The 22,634-nt window shown below is 40.2% G+C and overlaps 1 protein-coding gene across 2 annotated transcripts in view; it reads left to right on the top strand.

The window, feature by feature from the left end:
* Nucleotides 1–22,634, top strand: part of magi3a (membrane associated guanylate kinase, WW and PDZ domain containing 3a) — a 107,353-nt gene that overhangs the window by 50,593 nt on the left and 34,126 nt on the right. For both annotated transcript variants that reach the window (XM_085395037.1, XM_085395039.1), the window contains exons 2-3: nucleotides 17,137–17,253; nucleotides 21,297–21,416. In XM_085395037.1, coding sequence (XP_085251163.1) covers nucleotides 17,137–17,253; nucleotides 21,297–21,416 — 237 coding nt within the window. The remainder of the gene's footprint in view (nucleotides 1–17,136; nucleotides 17,254–21,296; nucleotides 21,417–22,634) is intronic.

The raw sequence follows: 22,634 nt of genomic DNA, 5'->3' as shown, positions 1-22,634 counted from the left end.
TGCTAAATGAAGTCTATATAATTACTGCGTTTGAAGAAACCGGAGCTGAAGTATGCTTAATTTTCAGTTATGTCATTTTATGAATGAGACAGTCCACACTCTCATGCTGTACTCTAGAATAGGAGAAGTCAAGGGGTCAAAAGCCTTTCCATAATAAGTGAAGTGAACCATAAATTGAAGAGAGCTTCAAGCCTTGTAAAATTCATAGTGGGTTAATTGCACTGTCAGTGCACGTATGGGACTGTTTCATTGCATTTGATCTAAAGATGGTGAACAAAGTCAAAGCAGCCCTGAGAACTAGAGACAATTAGTTAAAAGTCGTTAACACAACAATGAGTGATGCTTCAGTCTGAGCAGGGCTGCGTGATGAGAACTGCTCTGTAATGGTGTTTCCTTCACCGCCTCTGCTGGCTAATTGACAGTGTATTTATTCCTCTGAATTAGCGCCTGGTTTCAGCTTTTCCTCCCTCCCTATTAAGAAGATTGGCTGTGAGCGTTTAACTTTGTCTGTCCATTTATGAGTGAAATTGTTTGAAAAGAGGAAAAAAAAATACATAATTGGGCTGGCTTAGTGGTGCCTTGATTAAGTGGCAGAATGTCTTTGAAGTGACAAAGTTTGATTTTTGCACACATGCAGGCGTTTCCCAAGTGGGACTTCTGGGTCAGAGAAGGCCAAAATATTGTGTGATGTAGTCTATTCCAACAGAGCCAATTTAGCTTGTAATTGACCTCTGTGTTCTCCCTCCTATGTATATTGATTGGGGGGGGAAAAGGGGGGTGGGTCCTAGTGAAGTTATAGACTTTTAGCCTTACCTTTGGTGTCTTAAAATTTAGGGAACTTTTCTAATAATTATTTTTTTCTCAGAAATAAATCCACCTCCCCTCCTCCTCTTCCTCCCAATCCCTTGCTTGCTACAGAATGTTAACCACAACAAGCTAGCATGAGGTTTGGAGTGGAACAGATGTCATTATGCATGCTTCTGTAGATTAGCTAATCACAGACACCACCTGGGTGTGCTGATTGCCATTAATCCACTATTATAATTGAAAATTATGGTTTGTGCTGCAAAAGCATGCTGTCTCTTCATCGGCCCTAATAGACCGCGCACCTTTGCTTCCTGGCAAACTTGTCAGTCACACTGAAAGCAACGTGAACCCCTGAGGTGAAGAGCTAATATATTTATATGTGTATAAAAGTATGTAAATAGAATGTTTGCACCATATGAGAGTGGTCAGGTTTTACAGACTGTTTGCTGAGGATACGCAATTTAAATCATTTTTGTTGTCCCATTTGGATTCCTCAAATCTGACATGAGTGCTGGCTTCCTATAGGGCTTCATAATGATTCACTTAATCTACTATCCCAGACAGCTGGCAGTAGCCTCTTGTGAGTTGCCCTCTAATGGAAAACCCAGCATCAACTGAACGATGTCCTGCCACAGAGCCTGGTCCTCATCCTGCTGCCAACTCTTTGCTTGTTCCTCCGTTTATAATCCTGTTCAGAAATATTCTCAGGGAAAGCGGATTACCATACAGAGGGGTATGAATCTCCCTCCAGTTGTATCATGCTGCTAATTAAATTTATCATTGTCTTCAGAAATGGTTCTATCCTCATTCTCCTCACTCTCTGGGATGCGTGCTCCAATAAAGGCGCTTCCTGTTTTAGTTATTATGCCTAATGGATTTCTCTCAGTCTGGGATTGTTGTCCGTAATCGGCTGTTCTGTTACATGTGAAGAGCTCACAAACAAAAATGGCGGTATTGCATCTACTCCTCCGCCCTCCACCCACCCATGAAATGAGTGACACTCCACCTTTAAGCTGCATTTCACTTCTCCAGTGTTACATTGTTAAGTGTTTGTCTTTAAATGGAAACCAAAAAGTTAGAGTAAAATGTTAAATAAGAGATGTGACAAACAATATGCTGCAGCGTGTGGTCTTATTTTTTTCTCTCAGAGATGGTTTTTAAAGATTTAATTACCAAAAATCATCTTTTGTGCTTTTTGTTTTTCGAGCAGATGGATAATAACTGCTATTTTCCACTTAGAGAGCTCTTAAGACGAAATCCCTTAGTTAAGAAATAAGTTCCCTAACTTAAGCTCCCCTGTGCTCTGGGCTCAAAGACTGAAGACTGGAAAAAATCAAAGGTAAAGAAAAGTAAGGCTGGTGGTATCCACACTAAAGTGGATTTCCTGCCTTCACTCTGCACCGTCACACGGTTTCTCTCTCTCTTTGCCCCTTCAGTGCTGCCAGCACCAAACTTGTTTTTCATAGCACTTGAAACACAAGAGCAGAGTTGTTTTGTTTCAGCGTAAGACATGCTTCTCCACGGTAAGAGATGGCGAAGCTTTCAGCTGTCAAAAGAAACATTGAGGAGTGTGTGAGGAGAGCACAAAAGAAGCAAGGAATGCTTGTCTCCAAATTCATCACAGCACATTTCCAACTCAGGCTGTGCAAGGGCGCATTGAAGATGGACACAGGAGTATACCTTTTACATATGGACCTGCAAACATAAACATTTTTTAACCGTCACCATGACTGTGTTCGTCCTAAACTCCTCCCTTCCACATTCTTGACCTTAGGTTAACCATGTGTAATGTTCGCGTTGCACATCTTCGGTCGGATGCTTCAGAAGATCGTCTGTGAAAAAAATAAGCCAGATAATTATGATTGAGAGTCAGTGGGAGTGTGTTGGTGTGTTGTGGTTGGGGTCGTCGTGTCCTCCAGCATTTAACATTTAGCTGAAATAACACAGGGGGTGTGTGGTCCATGTTGGCCCGCTGTATCAGTTAGATTTTTGACTCACCCTTCACCCCATAGGTCATTATTGAAATCACGCCGTACTTTGTAAGGTTTAGCTCTCAGAGGGATGATCTAGCCTTAGTTTGTGTGTTACTGCAAACTGGTACAACTGAGAACAAAGCTGTGTGTTAGCTGGAAAACTCACATGGAAAGAATCATCTAACAAATTCCCACCTCCCCCCACTGGAATGTTCTGGCAAGCTATCTCTGTGACATAATATTAATAACAGAGACCAACTGTATGTATCAACTGGGAGATGACTCGCCTCCATTAAATCAGTTCTGACTGGATCAGTCCCTGAGCTACACAACATCATGACTCATTCACTCAGGCTGGGTGTCATTATTGCCATGCTCTCCGCATGCACTGTTTGCCTGACAGAAAGCACCTTCAAGATTCTAGTAAAGTGGCTCAGGGCTCTGCTTGTGATATTTGGTGGTGGATCTGACAAACACGTATGTTTTCTTTTCGGTATATGGTCTTAGCCTCTTTCTGTCCCACTGCAAAGCGCCCTATAGGGAGCGCTTTGAATACATATTTTCAGAGAATTTGTTCATGTGCGTTCCCTCTGTCTGACACTTACCTACAGATGCATAGACACACATATCCATACAGTGTGCACATGCAAGTTGCCTGGAGCTAAACCAGTGTCTAGGAAAAGGGTGGTGAGCCTATAAAGTTGGTATATGTAGAAGTTTATATAATGGCATGTATTACAGTTCAGGTCTGTCACGCCAAACGTTTATAACATTACATAAGATTACATTATGACTCTTTTTTTTCTTTTGGCTATTGGACCCACAAATTTATGGTGGGTAACCTTTTAAATCTCAAATGATGGTCAGGCTTCTAGCCTTATTTCTCTTCATCTGTCTTGAAGACTAACTGTGCACACAATTGTTTGGCCGTTAACATGAAGGTCATCCCAGGCCTGTTTATATAGACCTTTATAGACAAACGAGCATCTGAAATTGGTCACAAAAACCTGTGAAACGCAGATCCAGATGTTAATGAGGTCATTCATGGTTCTATCCCAGAGCAGTTATTTTTGCATGTGTATGATCACGCCGTGCTCTACTGGTGCACAACAGGAACAGTCTCAGAACCTTTTGATCCCACCTCTTACACTGTGATCTCCCCACATACTTTGCAGTGTTTATAGAGACAGTGTTGGCAGACTCAGCCAACCTCTACTTCTGTCGGTTGTGTGACAACATTGTGGACACAGATGTTGATTTTGATATGCTCTAGTTCGCCCCACCCTACCACGTCCATCATGCCTAATCCATCAGTCTGTCGGTCATGTGGAGGAATTATTTATTAAACATAATCAATGTCTGCTATGTGGAAGTGAAAGAATACAAATCAGAGACGGCCTCAAGAATGGCATGAGATAAATATTTAGTTGACATTCAGCAGCTGTAGGGAGGTTTTGCCTCTCTGATTCTCTTCATATCTGCTCGCTGGCATCTGGCTGCTATAACCTTTTCATCTGCTTTGTGTGACTGATGTGGCTGCCCTCTCCTCCCAGGGCATACACCAGGTTTATTGAGCAGCCCCTCGTGTGTCTTCAAAGAGTTACAAACATTTAGTCTATGAATTATCTGTATCTAGTGGCCAAGCGATGTTTGTAGGCATGACTACACTTAAGTTACACCTACACTTGTATATATGAGCTATAAAAAAACAACAACCTTGCACCATCATTCTAATTATCCTCCACACACACATCGTATGCACACCTCAAACGCACGTATGAGTGACGGAAGATGAGCGGTGGGCTAAGATTACTGAAGTTCAACTTGCTGACTCATTTCAGTGATAGGTGAGTGTCCTGTTCTGCAGCCAGGCTGCTACACATGATAAATGACAGTAATGTAGGAGAGTGGTTTCTCTTCATGCACACCCTCCCAGCATAGCCTCCTGGAGATGGACGACAAGGATCAGGTTGTGATTGTCTGCCAGAAATAGTGGATACATCATTCCCCGGACCTGGAATTGCTTTTTAGCCATAGCTACTCATGACAGCACATGCTGATGAAGAAGAGTGAAGGTGCAGTCAAGGACATAGTGATGTACATGAAGAGGTTACAGTAAACTGAGTCTGCATTTTCATGTGTCTAAGTAAAACATGTGGTTATAATCACTTATGACCAGACCAAAAGTTATTTTTAATTGTTGTTTTGAAGCTTTACGGCATGTCACATGATTGCCTCAATTGAGGAAGTTTACTTGGGATGCACTGATCAGCCAGCTAAGGGCCACTATCGACTGGTTTTGCTTTAGTCGTGACTAAATTGCTTGCTAAGTAGCAAATACTCTTATGAGTTGTTATTCTTCATTAAAAATCCTTCTCAAGAGCAGACAAAGGCACATCAAAATATTTAAAATAACTAAATCATAAGTACTCATTATGCAGAATCGGCTCTGAGGCTTCATAATTGCTTACTCAATGTTAATAAAAGTCTACAGACTTCAGAAGAGGTCAAAATTTCATGAAGCATAAAAAATAAAATGCATCTTTCCATTATAAAAGACCACCTAGTTCTTGGTACTCTCCCTTTTTAAATAGCTTTCATAATTATTGAGTAATTACTTACTGACTAATAAATGTAATTGATTCAGCACTAATGTATGCAGATACAGCTCTGGTGTGTGTGTCCGTGTCAGCAACATGCCATTTGAAGATGTGAGTCGAGACTCGAGACAGCATCTGGGTCAGCCAAGCAACAAGATGCACACATCAAATCAGCAACTGCTGCTCCTCGGGCGGTGCTTTCCAATACAAAACACCTTCTGCTTGGCTGTGCATATTATTAGCAGACATGCGAAACATCACTGCTGACTACCCAGGGCATTTTAGGCAAACGTTACGCACGCACACACACCCACGCACATACACACTGTATGCAAACATACGAAATCACGCATCGCCAAATGTCCAGAGTTTAGGAACTTGGCAAATTCCTCTGTCATGACACATCCCTTGTAAATAATTCTTGTACCACATTCTCACGATCACACAAAATGTTAGGCGTCTGATACATTTCATTGCCACATGTTTAGAGTACTTGTCGAATTTTTTTTTCTTTGATGAAAATCAAAATCAGTGTGTGTGTGTGTCAGAGAGAAAGGGAGAAAAGCCGGAGAGACTTTTTGTTTCCCTGGGGTTCTCCCTGATGCATCAGGGAGCATATTGTCAGTGACAGCCCAAGTTATTGAGGCTAAGAGCGCATCATTTTACTTGCTCTGTAGAACTATAATCCGTAGAGCTGCAGATGCTACTTTTGCCGCTTTGGTGCATTCTGAAGCAGAAACAGATTGCACGTGTTTTACAACTTTAGGAAATCTTGTGCATTGTCCTTTACCTGTCGTGGATTTTTTTGGTACGCCAGTTCCTCCTGTAATCGTAAATGTCTGTGGTTGGTGGAGCTTGATAATTGTTAGGGTGCAAATCACATGTATTTGCAACATCCACCACTCTTGTTGTTGTTGTTGTTGTTGTTGTTGTTGTTTTGACCACCTAGATCTGTATGAGAATCCTTCCATCTGGTCCCTCTCATTCCCATTTTTCAATAGGAAGCTGACCGATCTCTCCTCTTGTCGCTTCTTCATTTCTCTCTGATCCACTGATGACAATGAAACCCTTTGTCTCCCTCTCCATGCGGCGAGATGTAGCGATGACTATCCCAGAGATGGGGCGAGAAAGATTGTTCTGGTCTTTGATCTCTTGTTTCTCATTAAACCCCTTTGGAAGCTATTATTTGTTAGAGTGCATGTGCGCACATGCATGCTCACGTGTAGTGCGAGGGAGCGCTTTTGTTTGTCTGTGGGTTGTGTGGGCCTATAATAGGCGTATGCGTGTGTCTGTGTGTGGATAGACAGACGGAGGTTTCAAACCGCAAAGATAGCAAACAGCAGAAGGCTTTTTGATGATGTAGCGTGCAGAAGGGAGCTACTTCTTTTCTGGCCTCCACATAGTAGATCAGCAAGATGAATAATGGGTCGAGGAAGAAATGTGTTTGAAGGCTCTCTTTTTAACACACACACACACACACACACACACACACACCTTCATTCCATAACTGTTGTGCATTGTATTTTTATCTAGAATTTTTATCTTATTTGAGTGCCTCAACGAGGACTTGACTCACTGTAAGAATTTTGGAGCTGTGCATTCAGAGTAAAAGTGCTGTGTAGAAATGAAGATGAAAACTATCAAAACAAACAAGTTTCTAAAGGACACCTTGTTTAAAAACCTGTTCTTCTCTTCCTTTTTCCATGCATTGTTTCTCTTGCCTGGTAGTAATTTTGGAAAAGCACGCTTGAGTCCTCTGCTGTAGTGGACGATGGAGGTCTCTACAGCTTGTTAAAAGTTTGCCGTTGTTGACTTTTCTTCCCTGCTTTTTCTCTGAATCTTTGTGAAAGGAGGTCCTTACAGTGTGTTCCATAGGCTTTTGGCCATACACTGAACTTGGTGTAAGATTCACTCTACAGAGTGATAAAAAGCAGCCAACCTGAAGTAAAAAGTGCACTTACAGAAGCTTGGAAAGTAAAGCGTCTGGGCTTCTTTAAGTTTAAGATGCCAACTGTCTGCCATCTATAATCCAGTTTTGAGATCCCTTGATGCCCGCTCACATCCAGGGCCCTTTGACTTCAGTAAATCACATGATAGGGTGGGGCTAGGCTTCACAATGGGTTCACCTGAAACCTTGGCTGATTGTGACCCACACCTGTTTTCACACCTTGGCTCGCCTTCAAGTGTGATTAGGTAGAGGATCAATAGGGGATCCGTGACCCTCTTGGGAACACTCCCATGGGGCTTCAAATCTGGGACTCTCCACCAATTGCTCTTAGAAATGAAGAAGCTTCTCGGATGAGAGGTGAAACGTCTTCAAGAAACTTAAAGTCCTTTCCTTTCCAAGCTCCTTAGACTATGATGACCTGGATGACTGAGAACCTTCACAGACATACTTACAAAAGCTGTACCTTTTAACATTGCAATTTAAGTGACATCTACTGATTAGCCTTAAAGTACCTTAGGTATCCCAAACTGATACTTACTCTCCTTTTTGATACTAAAATTCTGAAAACACAATGGTACCAATTTCTTTCTTCTGTACCATTAGGTACTGTAGGCAGTGTATGCAGTTCTTCAGGAACTGAGGGGGGCAGCACATCCTAGTTTGTCATTACTTGCTGAAGAAGAATGACACCCACAGACACTGCAAAAACTGTAGTGTATGAGGAAGATGACAATTAACTGCAGCTGCCACAATAATGCTGTCACTCACCTGACTCATAAAGGCAGCCCGAGGCAGGTGATAATTTATTCACTCAAGGTGTGCTTTTCAGCCAAAGGGAAGAAATTCTCCCAGTTTAGCAAAGCACCCAAAATATCAACATCCAAATCTGCTCATAGAATTAAAAGTAAATGAATTCACAGTTCAACATTCAACCATATCCTTCTTATGTTATTCTGAAATTTACGTTATCTGCAGTAATGTTAGTAGGTTACACGGCAGCGACTCTAACATTTCAGTATCTGTTCTGTAAACAAAATATAAGATTAGCATTTTAAATAAATGATCTGCAATCACTGTGCTGGTGATTTAACTTTTTTAACTTCTTAAACATGAATTCTTCAATAAATACATAAATAAGGTTTAAGTTCATGGGATAAATAATTTATTTTGGTGTTGAACTGGGTTTTGAGAATCCACTGGTTCTAGTACTAGTACATTATGTGTTGCACAATGGAAGAATTGTAGCATTTACTAATTAGCCCAGAACAGGAAGTAAAGCTAAGGCTGCTGGGGACCTACGTTTGTTTTAAAGGGTTAAGGAAAATATGTGTTTTTATATAATATTGCCACTGTGTTAAAAAGTCATGGTTACACCAAAAACATCCTGTGGGAATCACAAATATCTGAAACAAATTTCATGGCTTTCTGCCATAGGTGTTTGGAAAAATCTTAAAAGTGATTAGGATACATCCTCTGGGAACCATGATTATCTGTACAAAAGTCTGAGCTGAAGAACATGGCAACATATATCACTGGATAACTTCAAAATAAGCTGTCAGTAAAACCATGAAACACCAATCATAGGTAGGATTAGGTGATATAACAATAGCTATTTCTGTGTGGACCAAACTAATATAACCTGTAATCAAAAGTTATATTGGTTCAGCAGCAAATGCATCTCTAATAGGATACAGGACAGCTGTTTGTTCCTGGATTTTGGTATGGATGACCTCCAATAGCTGATGCACATATAGGTAGTAGAGGTGGGTGTGTCAACTGAGTTGCAGTGGATCTGACAGACTGCAGGGCCAAGAAATCATTTTCTGAGAGAAGTGGCTGGAGATAAATACTGGGTGAAGGAAAGTTTAATGCCACAATCTGTCAGTCTGCTCCATATCACAGAAAGGGGATAGGACAGGAGAGAAGAGAAGACCTGCTTCTGATGACTGTCAGGTGACTGTGACTGTTCTTAGCCTCCCTGCCTCAGCTAAGAATCAAAAGGCAACCAAAAAGGCTTGCCTGTAGCTTTGTATACATGTATGTATACGTGTATGTATATGTGTGTAAATCTATAGAGAGATAGAGATTGATAGATATAGATCTATAGATAGGTGTGTGTGTATGTGTGAAAGGACAATTTCAAGGTCACTTCTTACTGCCTGGAAAACAAATGCTTGTTACTTTTATTGCATGTGGTTAACTATTGACTGGGGAGGACAGGGTACTTTGAATTAATGTGAAGTCACCTCATTTGGCAAGAATTCATCACACCGTACTACACAGACTGACTGGCTCCACTGAAGTTTTGATATGGCATGCACACATGCTCTATGTATCAATATAATAGGTGTAGACTGTTAAATGAGCCAAGACTGCACTAAGCCAGTTTCATCTCAAACATGTAAGTAATGGATATTTAGTACAGTCAGCCAACAATTGCAAGTAAGCCACCCGAATCCAAGAATATATTTCTGAATGCCGAGTGCTTTGGGAGACCATCTGTGTCTACTGCCAAGTGCACTGATGATTATTACACTGACTATAATAAACCTATAACATTAAGTCCGCATTCAATCTGTAGCATGACCATTCCTTTCAATTACCTGCTAAAAGAGTTCATTGCATACTTCTGCCAAGGGTGCAGGGATAATGATGCTGTCCTTGTGGCACACCAAGCTCACATAATATCATGAAGAGTCCCTTCTCCAGCACCTCATTTCCTCCAATTCTCTTATCAATAGGAATTTGATACTTATCGCCGATAAATCCTGTCATTCAACATTCTGTAAAGTCTTGATTTTAAAAGGTGAAATACTGAAACATGTATCTTGTCTAAAAAAAGTCTCTGACCTGGCCATTAGTTACTTTACAGCCAAAACACCCACACTGTGCAGTCTGACCTTATGTTAAGATATGGTGCCACTAATTGGATTTCAAGAGAGATCTATCTAACCTGAAGGGAGAAGGGCTACTGGGGACATTGATTTCCTTCATCTAACATTTTTCATCCCAAAGTGTTCCTCCATCCACAATTAATCACTTGAGCTTTGCAGCACTAATTGACTTCACACAGACTCCCTTTTCTAGCCAATTAAAGTACAGCTCTCAGCTTAAACAGTGGCCACACGAGCGAAAGATTTGTTCTAAAACAAGAAACAATCCACACCTCTCCAACTTCAAAGAAGGGTGTTTAAGGAGAAATGCTGGTTTTATTCATGTCACATTGATTGGGCAGACATGACACTGAAAGATGAGCCCACTGGTGTAAAACCCACCATGTCTGTATGCCTGTTGCTCTCTAAAGGGAAACCAAAATGAGCCGTAAGTGTTTATTTCATTTTCCTCTACCTTTTTAGTATAAATATAGACAACCGTGTTTAGGGCTGAACGATATATCGCATTTGCGATAATATCGCGACATGATCAAGTGCAATTTTCTAACCGCAAAGGCTGCGATTATACTCTGGACATGTCCAAATTCATGGGCTGCATCCTCCTGAGGCCGCATTTGTAGACCGATTACGTCACAGCGACGCGCCGAAGGCTGTCCAAATTACTACCATATCCCAGAATTCATAGCGCGGCCCAGCCAAACTCCAGTTTCCAGCAATGGCGGCCGCTACTAAGTTTTAAAATTACTCATACTAATCTTTCTGGGTCACAAAATAAACTTTTAACATATTTTCAGGCGAGAAAGTAGTTGTGTAAACATCAAATATCTGCTCGGTTTATCAAGATATCCCATATTTGCAAAAGTGCTTCGACGTTTTCAGAGGCGTCTGCTACCCACCAGCTCGACAGCTAGCCGGGAGCTCGAGGGTTACTGATGCGGCCGAGAACGGCACAACTCCCGGCACATCATTTTCAGATCACCGCGGAGTTTCGCTGCTCGGGTTAAACGTAATATATAAGTCACTTAGACAACCTAAAAATGTTATTGTTGGGCTTTTTTCAGTGTTTTGTTTGTTCGTGAGTAAATCGGTTTGGCTGAGATTAAAGTTATTAGATTAGATAAAATAAAACTTTATTAATCCCCCGGGTGGGTTCCTCCTTGGTTTTCACACAGCTGACTAAACGTCAAACAGAAAACTTATTAAACAGAAGTATGAGACAGTCGAGAATTTACGCCAGTGTCTGGTTATATTTTAGATAGCAAGAAGCAGACGGCCGAGTTTATTAAACTCCACCGAGACAGCGGTGACGCTAATCAGAACTAGACCGTCCAATTTCACGCCTTTAAATTTTAAAGGCGTGTTTGTGTGTGTGTTTATACAATTGCTATTATGTTTGCACTTTATGTGTAATGTTACTGACTGCAGAGATCAGTAAGATGTGTGTATTTTTTATTTATTAGTTTTATTTATTTAATATTATTTTTTAATTGAATGACTGTCTAGTAGTTCACAGATGTCGAAAAACTGAGTGTGGTAAAGCCACTGATTTTTTTTATGTATATTTCTGCAATCTGCACATTGTACTGACTTTCATTTTAATGTTTACACCAGGGTTCCTTGTCAGCACTTTATGCTCAGATGTTTGTAAGCTAAAAATAAACTATTGTGTATGTTCAAATATACTGTTGTGATTGAAGAAGTTAAATAAAAATGTCAGTCATCAATTCATGCATCACCTCATGTCATCATAACAGAGGTCTGTCTTCCAGGAAAGAACAGTTTAAAATTAATGTAATATAGTATTGGCCATACTATATGATGTATTGCTTGTCTTTGTTTAATAATACAGAAGACAAAGACCTTAAAAAATAATCGCATATCGCATCGCAATCGCAATATTGGGGCAAAAAATCGCAATTAGATTATTTTCCATAATCGTTCAGCCCTAACCGTGTTTCCAAAAATCTGGTGATTCCTCTGTCTGCCTGTCATACAGAATGAGGCAGGACATTCTATTGTCCCAAGTTGCCAAATGAACCTAACAAGGTGGTAATTAGCAGATGGTAGGGGCTTTCTCACCATTTCTGGAGCTGCACTACTGTCAGAGAATTGCCTCATTAGACGCCCACTGACACCCCTGCTGGTGACATCTCTTCATTGCTTCCTCTCTCATTTTGGAAGAGCATTGTGTCTATGCAAGCATATTGTAATTTAACTGCCTGTTTACTGGATGCCTGGGTAAATATCTGTATTGCAAGTGTATTGTTTTGGCCCCGGTGAACCGAGAGCATGCTGGTGTGCCAAGTCGAGCTGCAGGGTTTTAGCAGAAGACAAACAAAGATGGATAGTTTTACCTGAGTGCTCGGTAGAAAGTTTGGAAGCTTATTTGTTTCTGTAGTTGAAGAGAGTTTTTTTTTTTTTGAGTCAACCTAACTTCTTTCTCATGATTATATCAGTCTGAACAACAGATTAACAGCTAATCTATTGCTCTGCTGATGATTAAAATACTACGTAAACTATTAGACTTGGTTCCACTTTGGTCACTAGAAGATGAAGCCTATCAAAGTGATAATCGATAGGCAGCACATGAAATTATTAGCCTATATCTTTTTTTCAATGGCATGTCTTAAACTGTTGGATGGATTGTCGTGAGACACTTTACCCCAGATGAAATTTCAGTTGATGGTGTTATTTCTTTCAAGACGAAATGCTTAAAAAACCCATTACTGTCATCCTCAACTGTGCTTTTCTGGTTGTGTGATTTGGTACATTTTAACACAGTTTTTCTAAGAAATTGAACATAGTCAGCATTATACCTGCTAAATTGTGTTAGCATTGTGATGAAGGATTATGTAGAAACAGTCTCAGTGCTGCTAGCATGCTTCTAGGCATTTGATTTTATTCTGTTTTGTTGTAATTATGTTTAAAAAAAAATCCGAAGCACCTCATATTTCTAAATAAAAGTACATTACAAAGGATTTGTTCTGCTTTAGCATTTCATTGTGCACTTTAAAGCAGGAAAGTTGTGTACCCATCTGCTAAGCCTGTCCTCCTGCTCCTCAATATGTGACCTGAAAACTAATGGCAGCTAAATACAAAAAGAAGGCTTGGCTTGTATTTGCCTTTATCCTTGCGGCAGAAGACAGGTGAAGAGGCACTATAGCGACAGGTAGATGCAGACATCCATTGAAAGCAGAGGATTGTTATTAGAGCAAATAAAAGGTTAAGTGGCTAGCAGTGGAATAGAGAAAAAGGAGAGATGCAGGGAGGCCTGATAGCAATTCAGAAAGTGATCTCAAACATAGGTGTGAAGAGCCCCGTGGGGATCTGCCAGGGCTGATGAATCTCCACAGAAAGGGCGGCACAGGCATGCATGGAGTGGTTGAACAATGATTAAAAGGGAAAATGAGACAAGCATGGTAGATTTCCATGTGTGTTCCCATGCATCATCATTAATCCTCCGTGCAAACGTCACCCACTTCGTGCACCTTGTCCGCCTTCACTCCCTTTGTTTTTAATAATTCTCCATCCTTGAACTGCAGTTCCCCTTTTCCCCAGCTGCTCCCCTACACTCCCCCTGTGTGAGAGTGCCTAATAGCCGGATGACAAGGCACAAAGGCTTCCATTGTGTCCCACAGGCCTCGTACTACTACCCTGGCAGGCCAGTGATGTGCTGCCTTGTAACCTAGCAGGAAGCTGAGAGTCGCTGCACTCCCCCTTTCTCTCATTCTCTTTCTGTCTCTGGAGATATGATGTGGCAGGCTAACGCAAGCTGACAGGCGGGCCACAAAGGCTACCCTGTTAGAGGCTCTTGAGTAGGAGTTTGCTTTGGGCAGTGGAGGTAATTTGCATGTGTTTGTGTGTAAGTACGAGAGAGAAAAAGAGATTGATTTTTGTTGACCCTGCGTTGTATCTACACATAGTTGCGGGAATTCTGTGGTATCGGTTAGTACCCTCTGTTGTCCACACTGAAACCAGTTGATCTTCCAAGGCCTTGTGTGAAAATAGATTTGGGGTGGGTTTCCCAAGCTTGATAAAAGCCCTGGCGGAGGGGTAATCACTCCCATCTACACAAGCTTGACCCAGTGGGAGGGATGGGATGTATTTTCTTTATGTTTATTAGAATTTGGGGTTTTTCATTTCTCATAGCTTCTGGGAACATGGACCGCAGGCTTGTGGCTTTTGTGGGGTTTTGTTGTGTATTCAAAGCCAGGCAGCTTTTGTTTCATTGACCTAAATTCCTTACATTCATTGTGCCAATAAAAAGTCTATAGAGTTACATAATAGATAGCCATGCTTCTCCATGCCTTAGCACTTACTTGTACCACTGACATGCTGCAATTACGGTACCGTTTCAGCTTAAGCAAATTAGCAGGTACATGAAGGATGACTGGAAGCCCCAAAAATTCCAAAAACCTGCCTGTGCCTTCCTGCAGAGCACAGTGCCACAGTACTGAGTTGTGTTGAGCATCCAGTAAACAAGAAATTCAAAACATTTTATTAAAAAATATTCTCACCACCACTTTTTAAGACAACATTATCCTGCTGATCTGCAGTCCTAGCATTACTTGTTTTATCCCCTTAGGGAATGAATAACAATGAATTTAATTTACAATATTTTGGAATTAGGTGGGTTTTTATTTTGTCTTATTCCCCAGCTGCCTCGGCTGTCCTTTAACACTTCCGAATGAAAATGTCATAAAAATATTGTTCAAGTTTTTCTTGAATAGGAAAAGCTCTTACAGAGTGTGGGATGTGTAGGATGCGCCACAAAAAAATCATTACTTTCACTATGGGAATATTTCTCTTTGCTATTATGAGAGTTGGATTTTTTTTTCTACATTTTATTTTCTACATGTGTCTGTATGCGTATGTGTGTGTATTTTGTAAATTAGTGAATACATTTGAATGCAAAAAAAAGTTTTTAGTTGTTAATTAAAATAATGATGCAGAGTACTATTTCAAAATATTTATGAGCAGATGAGCCAACAAGAGAATCGCTCTTACAATTTGTAAAATTACATATTTACATATTCTGCTGGAAGACGTGACTGACTTAAGCTCCCCACAGTAGTTTAATGTCGATCTCATTTGGAGTCTGTCATTTTCTGCATGACTTGTGTTTGATTTGTCAACATTTCCTGATTTGGATAAGACATCTGCTGGATTTCACCACTTCTGTCAGAGACTCTGGCAGACATTGGCACATCTTGGCCTTGCGTTTCTGCATTTTGGGCAAAGAAAAAGGGACAGATGCATAATACAAGACTTGATTCTGATCAAAGTCAAAGTGTTTTTTGAGAAGAAGAAAAAACCCCAAAGCCAAACAAATGGCATGACAATTGATGTAGATATCACATCCTTGTGCCCACTCCCTTAGTCAGCAGCGTCAGGTTAATTGTGTACCCCCTGCTAAGCAGTGGTGGAGATAATGAGCTTTGATGCCCGCAGTGGTAGTGAAGACGTATTCAAAGCACATCCTGCGTGTCCCTTCTTCAGAAAGAAACTTATGCTCCACACACAGCTTGAGACCACACAGTGGAAGAGTCTAACTGTAGCAAAGAAGCACAAAGGATTTTGCTCTTGGTTTCTTTCTTCTCTCTTCATCTCTATGATATTCCATCACTCTAAGAAGAACTGTAAATCTTCTTCCTGCACTCTCTTTCTCAGACTTTCCTTCCTTTTCTTTTGCTTCTAAAAAACAGCCATCCTAATGTTCTGTTCCTGTTTTGTTTTTTTTTGTTTGGTTGTTTTTGTCGTGAGTGCATCTGAATTATTACTACAAAATTGTCCAATTAATGTTTAATCAGATCACTCCCCACACTTGGATTAAACTGCTGTTCCTACTAGGAAATAATAGTGCTAATGTTATGCTCTTGCCTTTTGCCATGCGTCTGGATTTTTAACGATAGAGCTTAATAAATATTTAATCATGTGACTAATAGGTTTCATTCCGATCGGGATTGGATAGAGATCATACTATGTACATTTACTTACAGTTGTGTGAAAAAGAAGGTTTTCCAAATGAGGACACAATAAAAAAAAAAAGTGTTCCTTAGCAGGTCTTGAATTACATAAATATGTATGTCTGATGGGTTACATTGATTGACTGAACCTACAGTGGTGGGGAAAAATGTATCTCAAGGGTCTAACTCATCGATGATAAAGGTGGGCATAGCTACAGTGACATCATCCATTGGTTTCTGATGTTCAGCGTTAAAGCCTTGAGATCTTGATTTAACAAACAAACAACAAAAACCCGTTTTTGACAAGGAGGGGTGTGTCTGACTGTGAAGTGCTTTGGCTGGCAGCTAATTGGTCACAAGCCGTTATGTAATGAGCATACCAAGGCCAATCCTCCTTTTTTAAAACATAGCACCTGTGCTATCGCCATCTGGTGGCCATCAGATAAAATTGGCTTATTGTTTGTGATCTGGAAGCTAGGTCCATCTTTTGCACAGTTTATTGCAAGTGTATCTGTAACCTGTGTATTATTCTCGAGCACGTTTCAAAAATAAAGTTTTTAACTAAAGCTTGGGTAAAAAAAAAAAAAATCTATTTTTATTTCTTTAAGGCTTATTCTTTACGTTAGCATGATAGCATGAAACATGACAGTGATCATTATTGGAAGCGTAAAACTTTCATAGACTTGCATGCTACTATGTGCTACTAATCACATAGTATCAGATGTAAATATTTACTGTCCCAACATGTGGTGTTTTTGATTTGGGCACTGTAGCAAGGGTTATTGATTAGAGCTTTCCAATATTGTTGGTTATAAAATAAAATTTCTGATTATCTTTTTTAATTGTCTTTAAATGTAAATAATCAAAATGGTGTTTTTAAAATGTGTGTAGTTTGGAGGCCGTCCAGTGTGAATTCATAACTCAAACTTTTCTTTTCTTTCCCTCCAGGTAAAGTGTTGAATACTGATTTGCGTCACTACCTCAGTCTGCAGTTTCAGAAGGGCTCCCTGGACCATAAGCTCCAGCAGGTGATTAGGGACAACCTGTACCTGCGTACCATTCCCTGTGAGTAGCTTCCTCAGCCTTGGGCCCTTCAGTCTTCTCTCTCTGTCTGGGTCTTCTTGTTGCCCTCTCACCTCTCCAGATGGAGCGTAGTCTCTTCCCATCTGTAGCACTACCTGTTATGCATTTTCCTCCAGGCCCTCCCTATTCTTTAATTCAAATAAACCCCTTTAACTTGTTTTCTGTTAATTTCTTCTACTTACACTTCAGTATTATAAACTGCAGATTTTCACTTCTTGATCTTACCAAAATTTGTAAAAGCACACAGTCCTATGAAAACCTGAATAGGCTTTTATATGGATGTCTACATAGGTAAAATGTATAAATATAGACTTCAGTGCTTGTGGAATAAAAAAGGGTGAAAAACTTTCAGTGTTTTTATGTTTAATAATGGAGTTTTGCCCTCGTGTATATGAAATATTTAATTAAGAGAGATGTTTGTCAGTTTCTGATTGTTGTCAGACCTTGGTTGTGTTCGATTTAAATTCAGGAAAGAGTAATTCTACATTTTCTTCCCTATTTACTTTCCACCCTCTGATTTTTTTTTTTCCCCCTCAGTTTGAGTTTGCTCCACTGCTTCTTTTGGAATATTCTGTGTTAATACCCGAGTGATTTAAAAATGGACAACAAGGGCAACAGGCGTAAATGAACGAGCAGCTGCAGTTCTCTGGGATGCGCAGCTGAGTTAAAAAAAACAAAACAAAACATAAACAACAATGTTTTTGCCATTTATCACTGAGACAGCATTTATTACTTGTGCAACTCACAGTTAGCATTTGGAAAGCTTTCACTTCTGACATTTTGCTTGTGGGGGACATTATTCAAAAGACAGTTGGAGGTGCATTTAAGGAATATTGCTGTGTAGAAGTATCACTGATTAATTTGAGATGCATATTTATTTGTGTCTTACCGAATAATCATGCTTGCTGTCGTGGAAGTTTCACAGTAGTTTAAAGTTTAATCATTAGACCTCCTCTCCTAATTACAGTGTGATAAATAACATCTCAGTCTTTTCTATCTCAAATAAAATGCAAATGTTACATTTTCTCACATTATCACAATGATTATCACAGCTGAAAAGCCAGTGTTGTAGTTGTACCTGCTTGTGCACATTTGGGTCTACTTTAGTGAGTTATTGTGGAAGATAATAGAAACTGTGAACCACGCGTATCAACACTGCGGTTTGGCTTCAGTAGCTCAGCATATGTCCGCTGTCCAGTTTGCTCATTCAGGCCTGTGCCAGTGGCTTATCACAGTGCACTCAGCCAAAGTGACCCTGTGAGCAGCCTAAATAGCCATTACAGCATGATGCCATGCGCTCATTACAGCACTCCAAATAGCATTTCGGAGTGACAGAAGTATGACTTTGCTTTTCTGCTGCACACAGAGAAGCTTCATTAAGTGTCACTCTTGCCTCCCACAAACTGGGGCTCAAGCCAGTACCAGGGGTCTAGGTCACCCAAAAATCCTTAAAGCTTCACTAAATTCCAACACCCAACTCTACCGTCTACTATCGCTCTCTCCTTCCCTGGGTATTAATATCCATTGCAGCACAGCACTCAGGCCCACTAGTCTCGCTTCACGATAAAACACCAAGGAAGGATGGTGCAAAGGTAAAAATAAAGTGCCTCAGGTTTTCAGTCAATTGCAATTTCTATTTTGAGAAGTTTAAAAACAAAAAAAAAAACTAAGCATAGCTGTTGCACTGAACTCTTCACTTACTGTTTTCTACTTACTGTAAGTCTCAGACAACTGTGGATGATGTGTGCCAAAATGGACAAGCTAAATGCCCACTTTCGAGTGTTTATTGTGTCTTCACTGCAGCTATTGAGCCAGCAACTGTAACCAACACTCATATTTCCATGTCCCTTCATGTTAGCGTTCTGATTTATTGTGTGTTTATCGTATATTACAGTCAAACTCACACAGTCTGACTAAAAGTTTGAAGTTGGCACTATGCGATCAAGCATCTGTCAGTTTACAAATGGCAATCCACGTGCTTCTTTACTCATTCTTTTTTGTTTTGCTGCAATTAGCATCTTGTGGGCAAATGCTTGTTGTTTCTTCTGGTGCTCCACTGAGTGGGTGTTCAACCTGCAAAATACAGTTCACGACTAAGAAAATCCATGAAACACAGTTCATATCTAACACTGGAGAGCTGGATTTTGATGTGAAGTCAGAATAACCTCCACAGACCTACTGTATCAACTACATTTACTTTTTGTTTTTCTTCTGTTTTGCTCCTGTATTGTTTTCATACAGTTGTTTCATCTCTTAAAAAAATCAAACACATAAACTAAAAGTTAAAACAGGCTTGTATTTTCCGGTGAGAATTGGCAGCAAATTTCTTCTGGTGCTCTCTTCAAGGCTCCTTCTCCCAGTGCTCTTTTTTTCAGGTGGCAGTTTCAGCAGTCCTAGCAGTCTCTTTCCACTGTCTAACCACTGAATAACAAACTACACATACAGTTTTATTTTTGCTATCTCTTTCATGTTTTAAAACTGTAATGTTATTGTTTTCTCCTTTATTTTGTGTTATTTTGGGAGGTTTCTGCTACCTTTTGCAGTCATGTTGCACCAACTTCATATGAATACATTTACATGATTGTATAACAGGAAAACCGATCCAGTGTCTTGGAGTTTGTTGGTAAGGTAGCTGAATTAACAATAAATAGCTACATAATACATTTCCCTATTCCTTCTTCCAAAAATGAGCTCATATATCTTCTTCTTGTGATTTTTATTGGTCTCATCTGATTGCTCTGTTTGACAGAATAAAAGATTGCCTTTGCAAGAAACTAAGCAGTTTCAGATGCGATGGCTCACACTGCAGTCGGGATGGATGTTGACACAGAAAGAAAATGAAGAATGGGGATGGGTTCCTATTAAGCTCTGAGTTAAAATCCCTCGTGCCTGCAGTGCAGTCAGATAGCAGAGCGGTTTAGCTGAGGTATTTCAAAAGGCCTGATTACATCTAAGATGATGGTAAGAGCAGCTGGCGTGTTAAGGAGCATTAAATTATTTTCATAACAGTAAGTTTTCAGTGTCTTGCCAATGAGACCATCAACAAGGGAAAATGTGACACTTTTTAAATCACAGTTGCAGCATGGTACTACTTAATGGCTCTTTGCTGGAATTGAAAGTGCTTTAAGGTTGCCTGTTTCAGGGGGTAAAGGACTGTAAAACGAAGGAGAAGGAGAACCAAGGATGCATTTGGGGAAAAAAGGGAATTCTTCTTTCTCGATTATTGTTTTAGGCAAAGCAACTGCCACCGATCATAACCATTGACATTTGGAAATACACTGCAAGTATGCGTGATTTGCTTGTTGTTGTTGTTTTTTGTTTTTTTATTCTTTTTTTTTAGTGCAGGAAACAACTATTGTGGCTAATAAATCAACAGAAAGGGCTTTGAGGTGACAGTGCGTTATATTCATTTGAATCTATTCACAATATCAGTTTGTGGTTTGTTGATAATGAGGTCCCATAAAATGCGTTGCATAAACAAACAGTTTATTTAGGTAGCCGTAGGCTGGCATGTCAGAAGTGTACAGCACCAGGATGTACATTGGATTAGTTATTATTAATTTCGGAGAACTAATTTCCACACAGAGCAGACATGCAGATGGTGTTATTATTTAAAAAAATATGTGTAAGGTCAACAGAGAGCTTTCTAATTTTTCTCATTTATCGTGCTTAAAGTGGTGCTGTTCTACACAATCAGCGTCAAAGTATGTAATTAAAAATCTTGTTCATTGTCATCACTTGTACTTCTTCTGTATTGTGACAGCTGTGTTGCTCTGTGGAGGACATTTTTTTCCCTCTGCTTCATATTTGAATAATGAATTCATCGCTTTGCTGTCCCAGCTTTGTTGACTATTCATGATGCAGACACAGATTCTCCCCTGAGCATTGTATTTGGACTTGAATCACATCCCTGTGGGCATGTTGGATTGAGTGTCACTTCCAACCCCCACTCCCACCCTGGCGATGAATGGCACATTCCACTTGTTTGGAGTTCCTACTGTATTAAACTTTCTCATTGTTGGCAGGTACTACTCGGCAGCCTCGAGAAGGGGAGGTTCCGGGAGTGGACTACAATTTTATCAGTGTGGCGGAGTTTCGTGAACTGGAAGAAAGTGGACTGCTGCTGGAGAGTGGCACCTACGATGGTATGTTCTCATACACAAGGAACACAATATTATGGAGGGGCCTGGATAGATAGTTTACTTTTAAGTGGGAGAAATAGGGAGTTACAAAATATCAGACACACATCAGACCCTGACCTTGGTATCGAACTATAAAATGATTTTGTTCTTTTCGGACTTTTGTCTGGTTGTTGATTGTTGTGAATACCAGTTTTTCCTCTGAGCATAAAATACAGCCACTTTTAATCATTGTTATAAATAATGAGAAACAAATACTGTACTATTATAGGGGTAGATTTGAAGATTGAGTCATACAGACAGCCACAGCCACTGGCAGTCACTGTCAAACTTTTTGCCCCAGGCAACTGCTAGCAACTATTTTTCAAGATGTTGCTTGCCAGTGCGAAATTGGTTGCAAAGAGGTATGTGATGCCGCACCAAAAACCTCCATGTGATTGCCCTTTGGTTGCTAGCAGGTAACCATGGTTGCCAATAGTTTGCAAGATGCTGACTCCAAACACTCGCCAAGCCGTAGTAAAAATTTTAAAAAGTGTGATGGAAAACAGAAACTTAGACAGTTTGTCTTCAAAGTAAAAGTTACATCTTTTGAGGTGTGCTTGCTGCAGGTTGAAGAATAAATGTTGAGTGTTGGAAGACAAGCCATCGCCTTCCAGTAGCCAGTAGCAAATGACCAAAGCAATTACAAGGAAAATTTTGGTGCAGCAAGTTCTTTGTCACATATCAGTCTCTAGGCTTGTGTGACTAAGGCTAAAGATGGATTTAACTGTAGTGTGACCCCTGAATTGGTGCTAAAATCATGTCTACCATAATGAAATCCTGCAGATGTTCTGTTTTGCCATCGCACCATAAACAAACCACATCAAACAAGACAACTTTTCATTTAAGATCACTCTGCTCAGATTGTATTCTGGCTCAGTTGACATTCTTTTCATCGGCCTAAAGTAACTGAACCAAACTGGAAAACACTACAATTTCTGTAAACACTATAAACACTGAGGACAGACCAATGTCCCAGTCCATTCCAGTTGCCAGGGTCCTGGTTATTAGTTGTCTTGTGAATTTGCTGAGCTGTACTCAGTAAGGTCATCAGGTGAAATCAGCACATTGCCCGTGTCATCAAACTGCCATCCTAAAACTGAAAGAACTGGAGATAATATATCCCCAGATGGCTTTACCCCATTCACCTACTCATGATGTCGAAAATGTGTTTGCTATGTAAAA

Source organism: Rhamphochromis longiceps, linkage group LG20 (assembly GCF_057381845.1).
Source record: "Rhamphochromis longiceps isolate RC_006_pf linkage group LG20, R_longiceps_female_GT1.1, whole genome shotgun sequence".
In the NCBI taxonomy this organism is placed as follows: Eukaryota; Metazoa; Chordata; class Actinopteri; order Cichliformes; family Cichlidae; genus Rhamphochromis; species Rhamphochromis longiceps.
The sequence above is the reverse complement of the archived record's forward strand: the minus strand, read 5'-3'. Positions and strand labels throughout refer to the sequence as shown.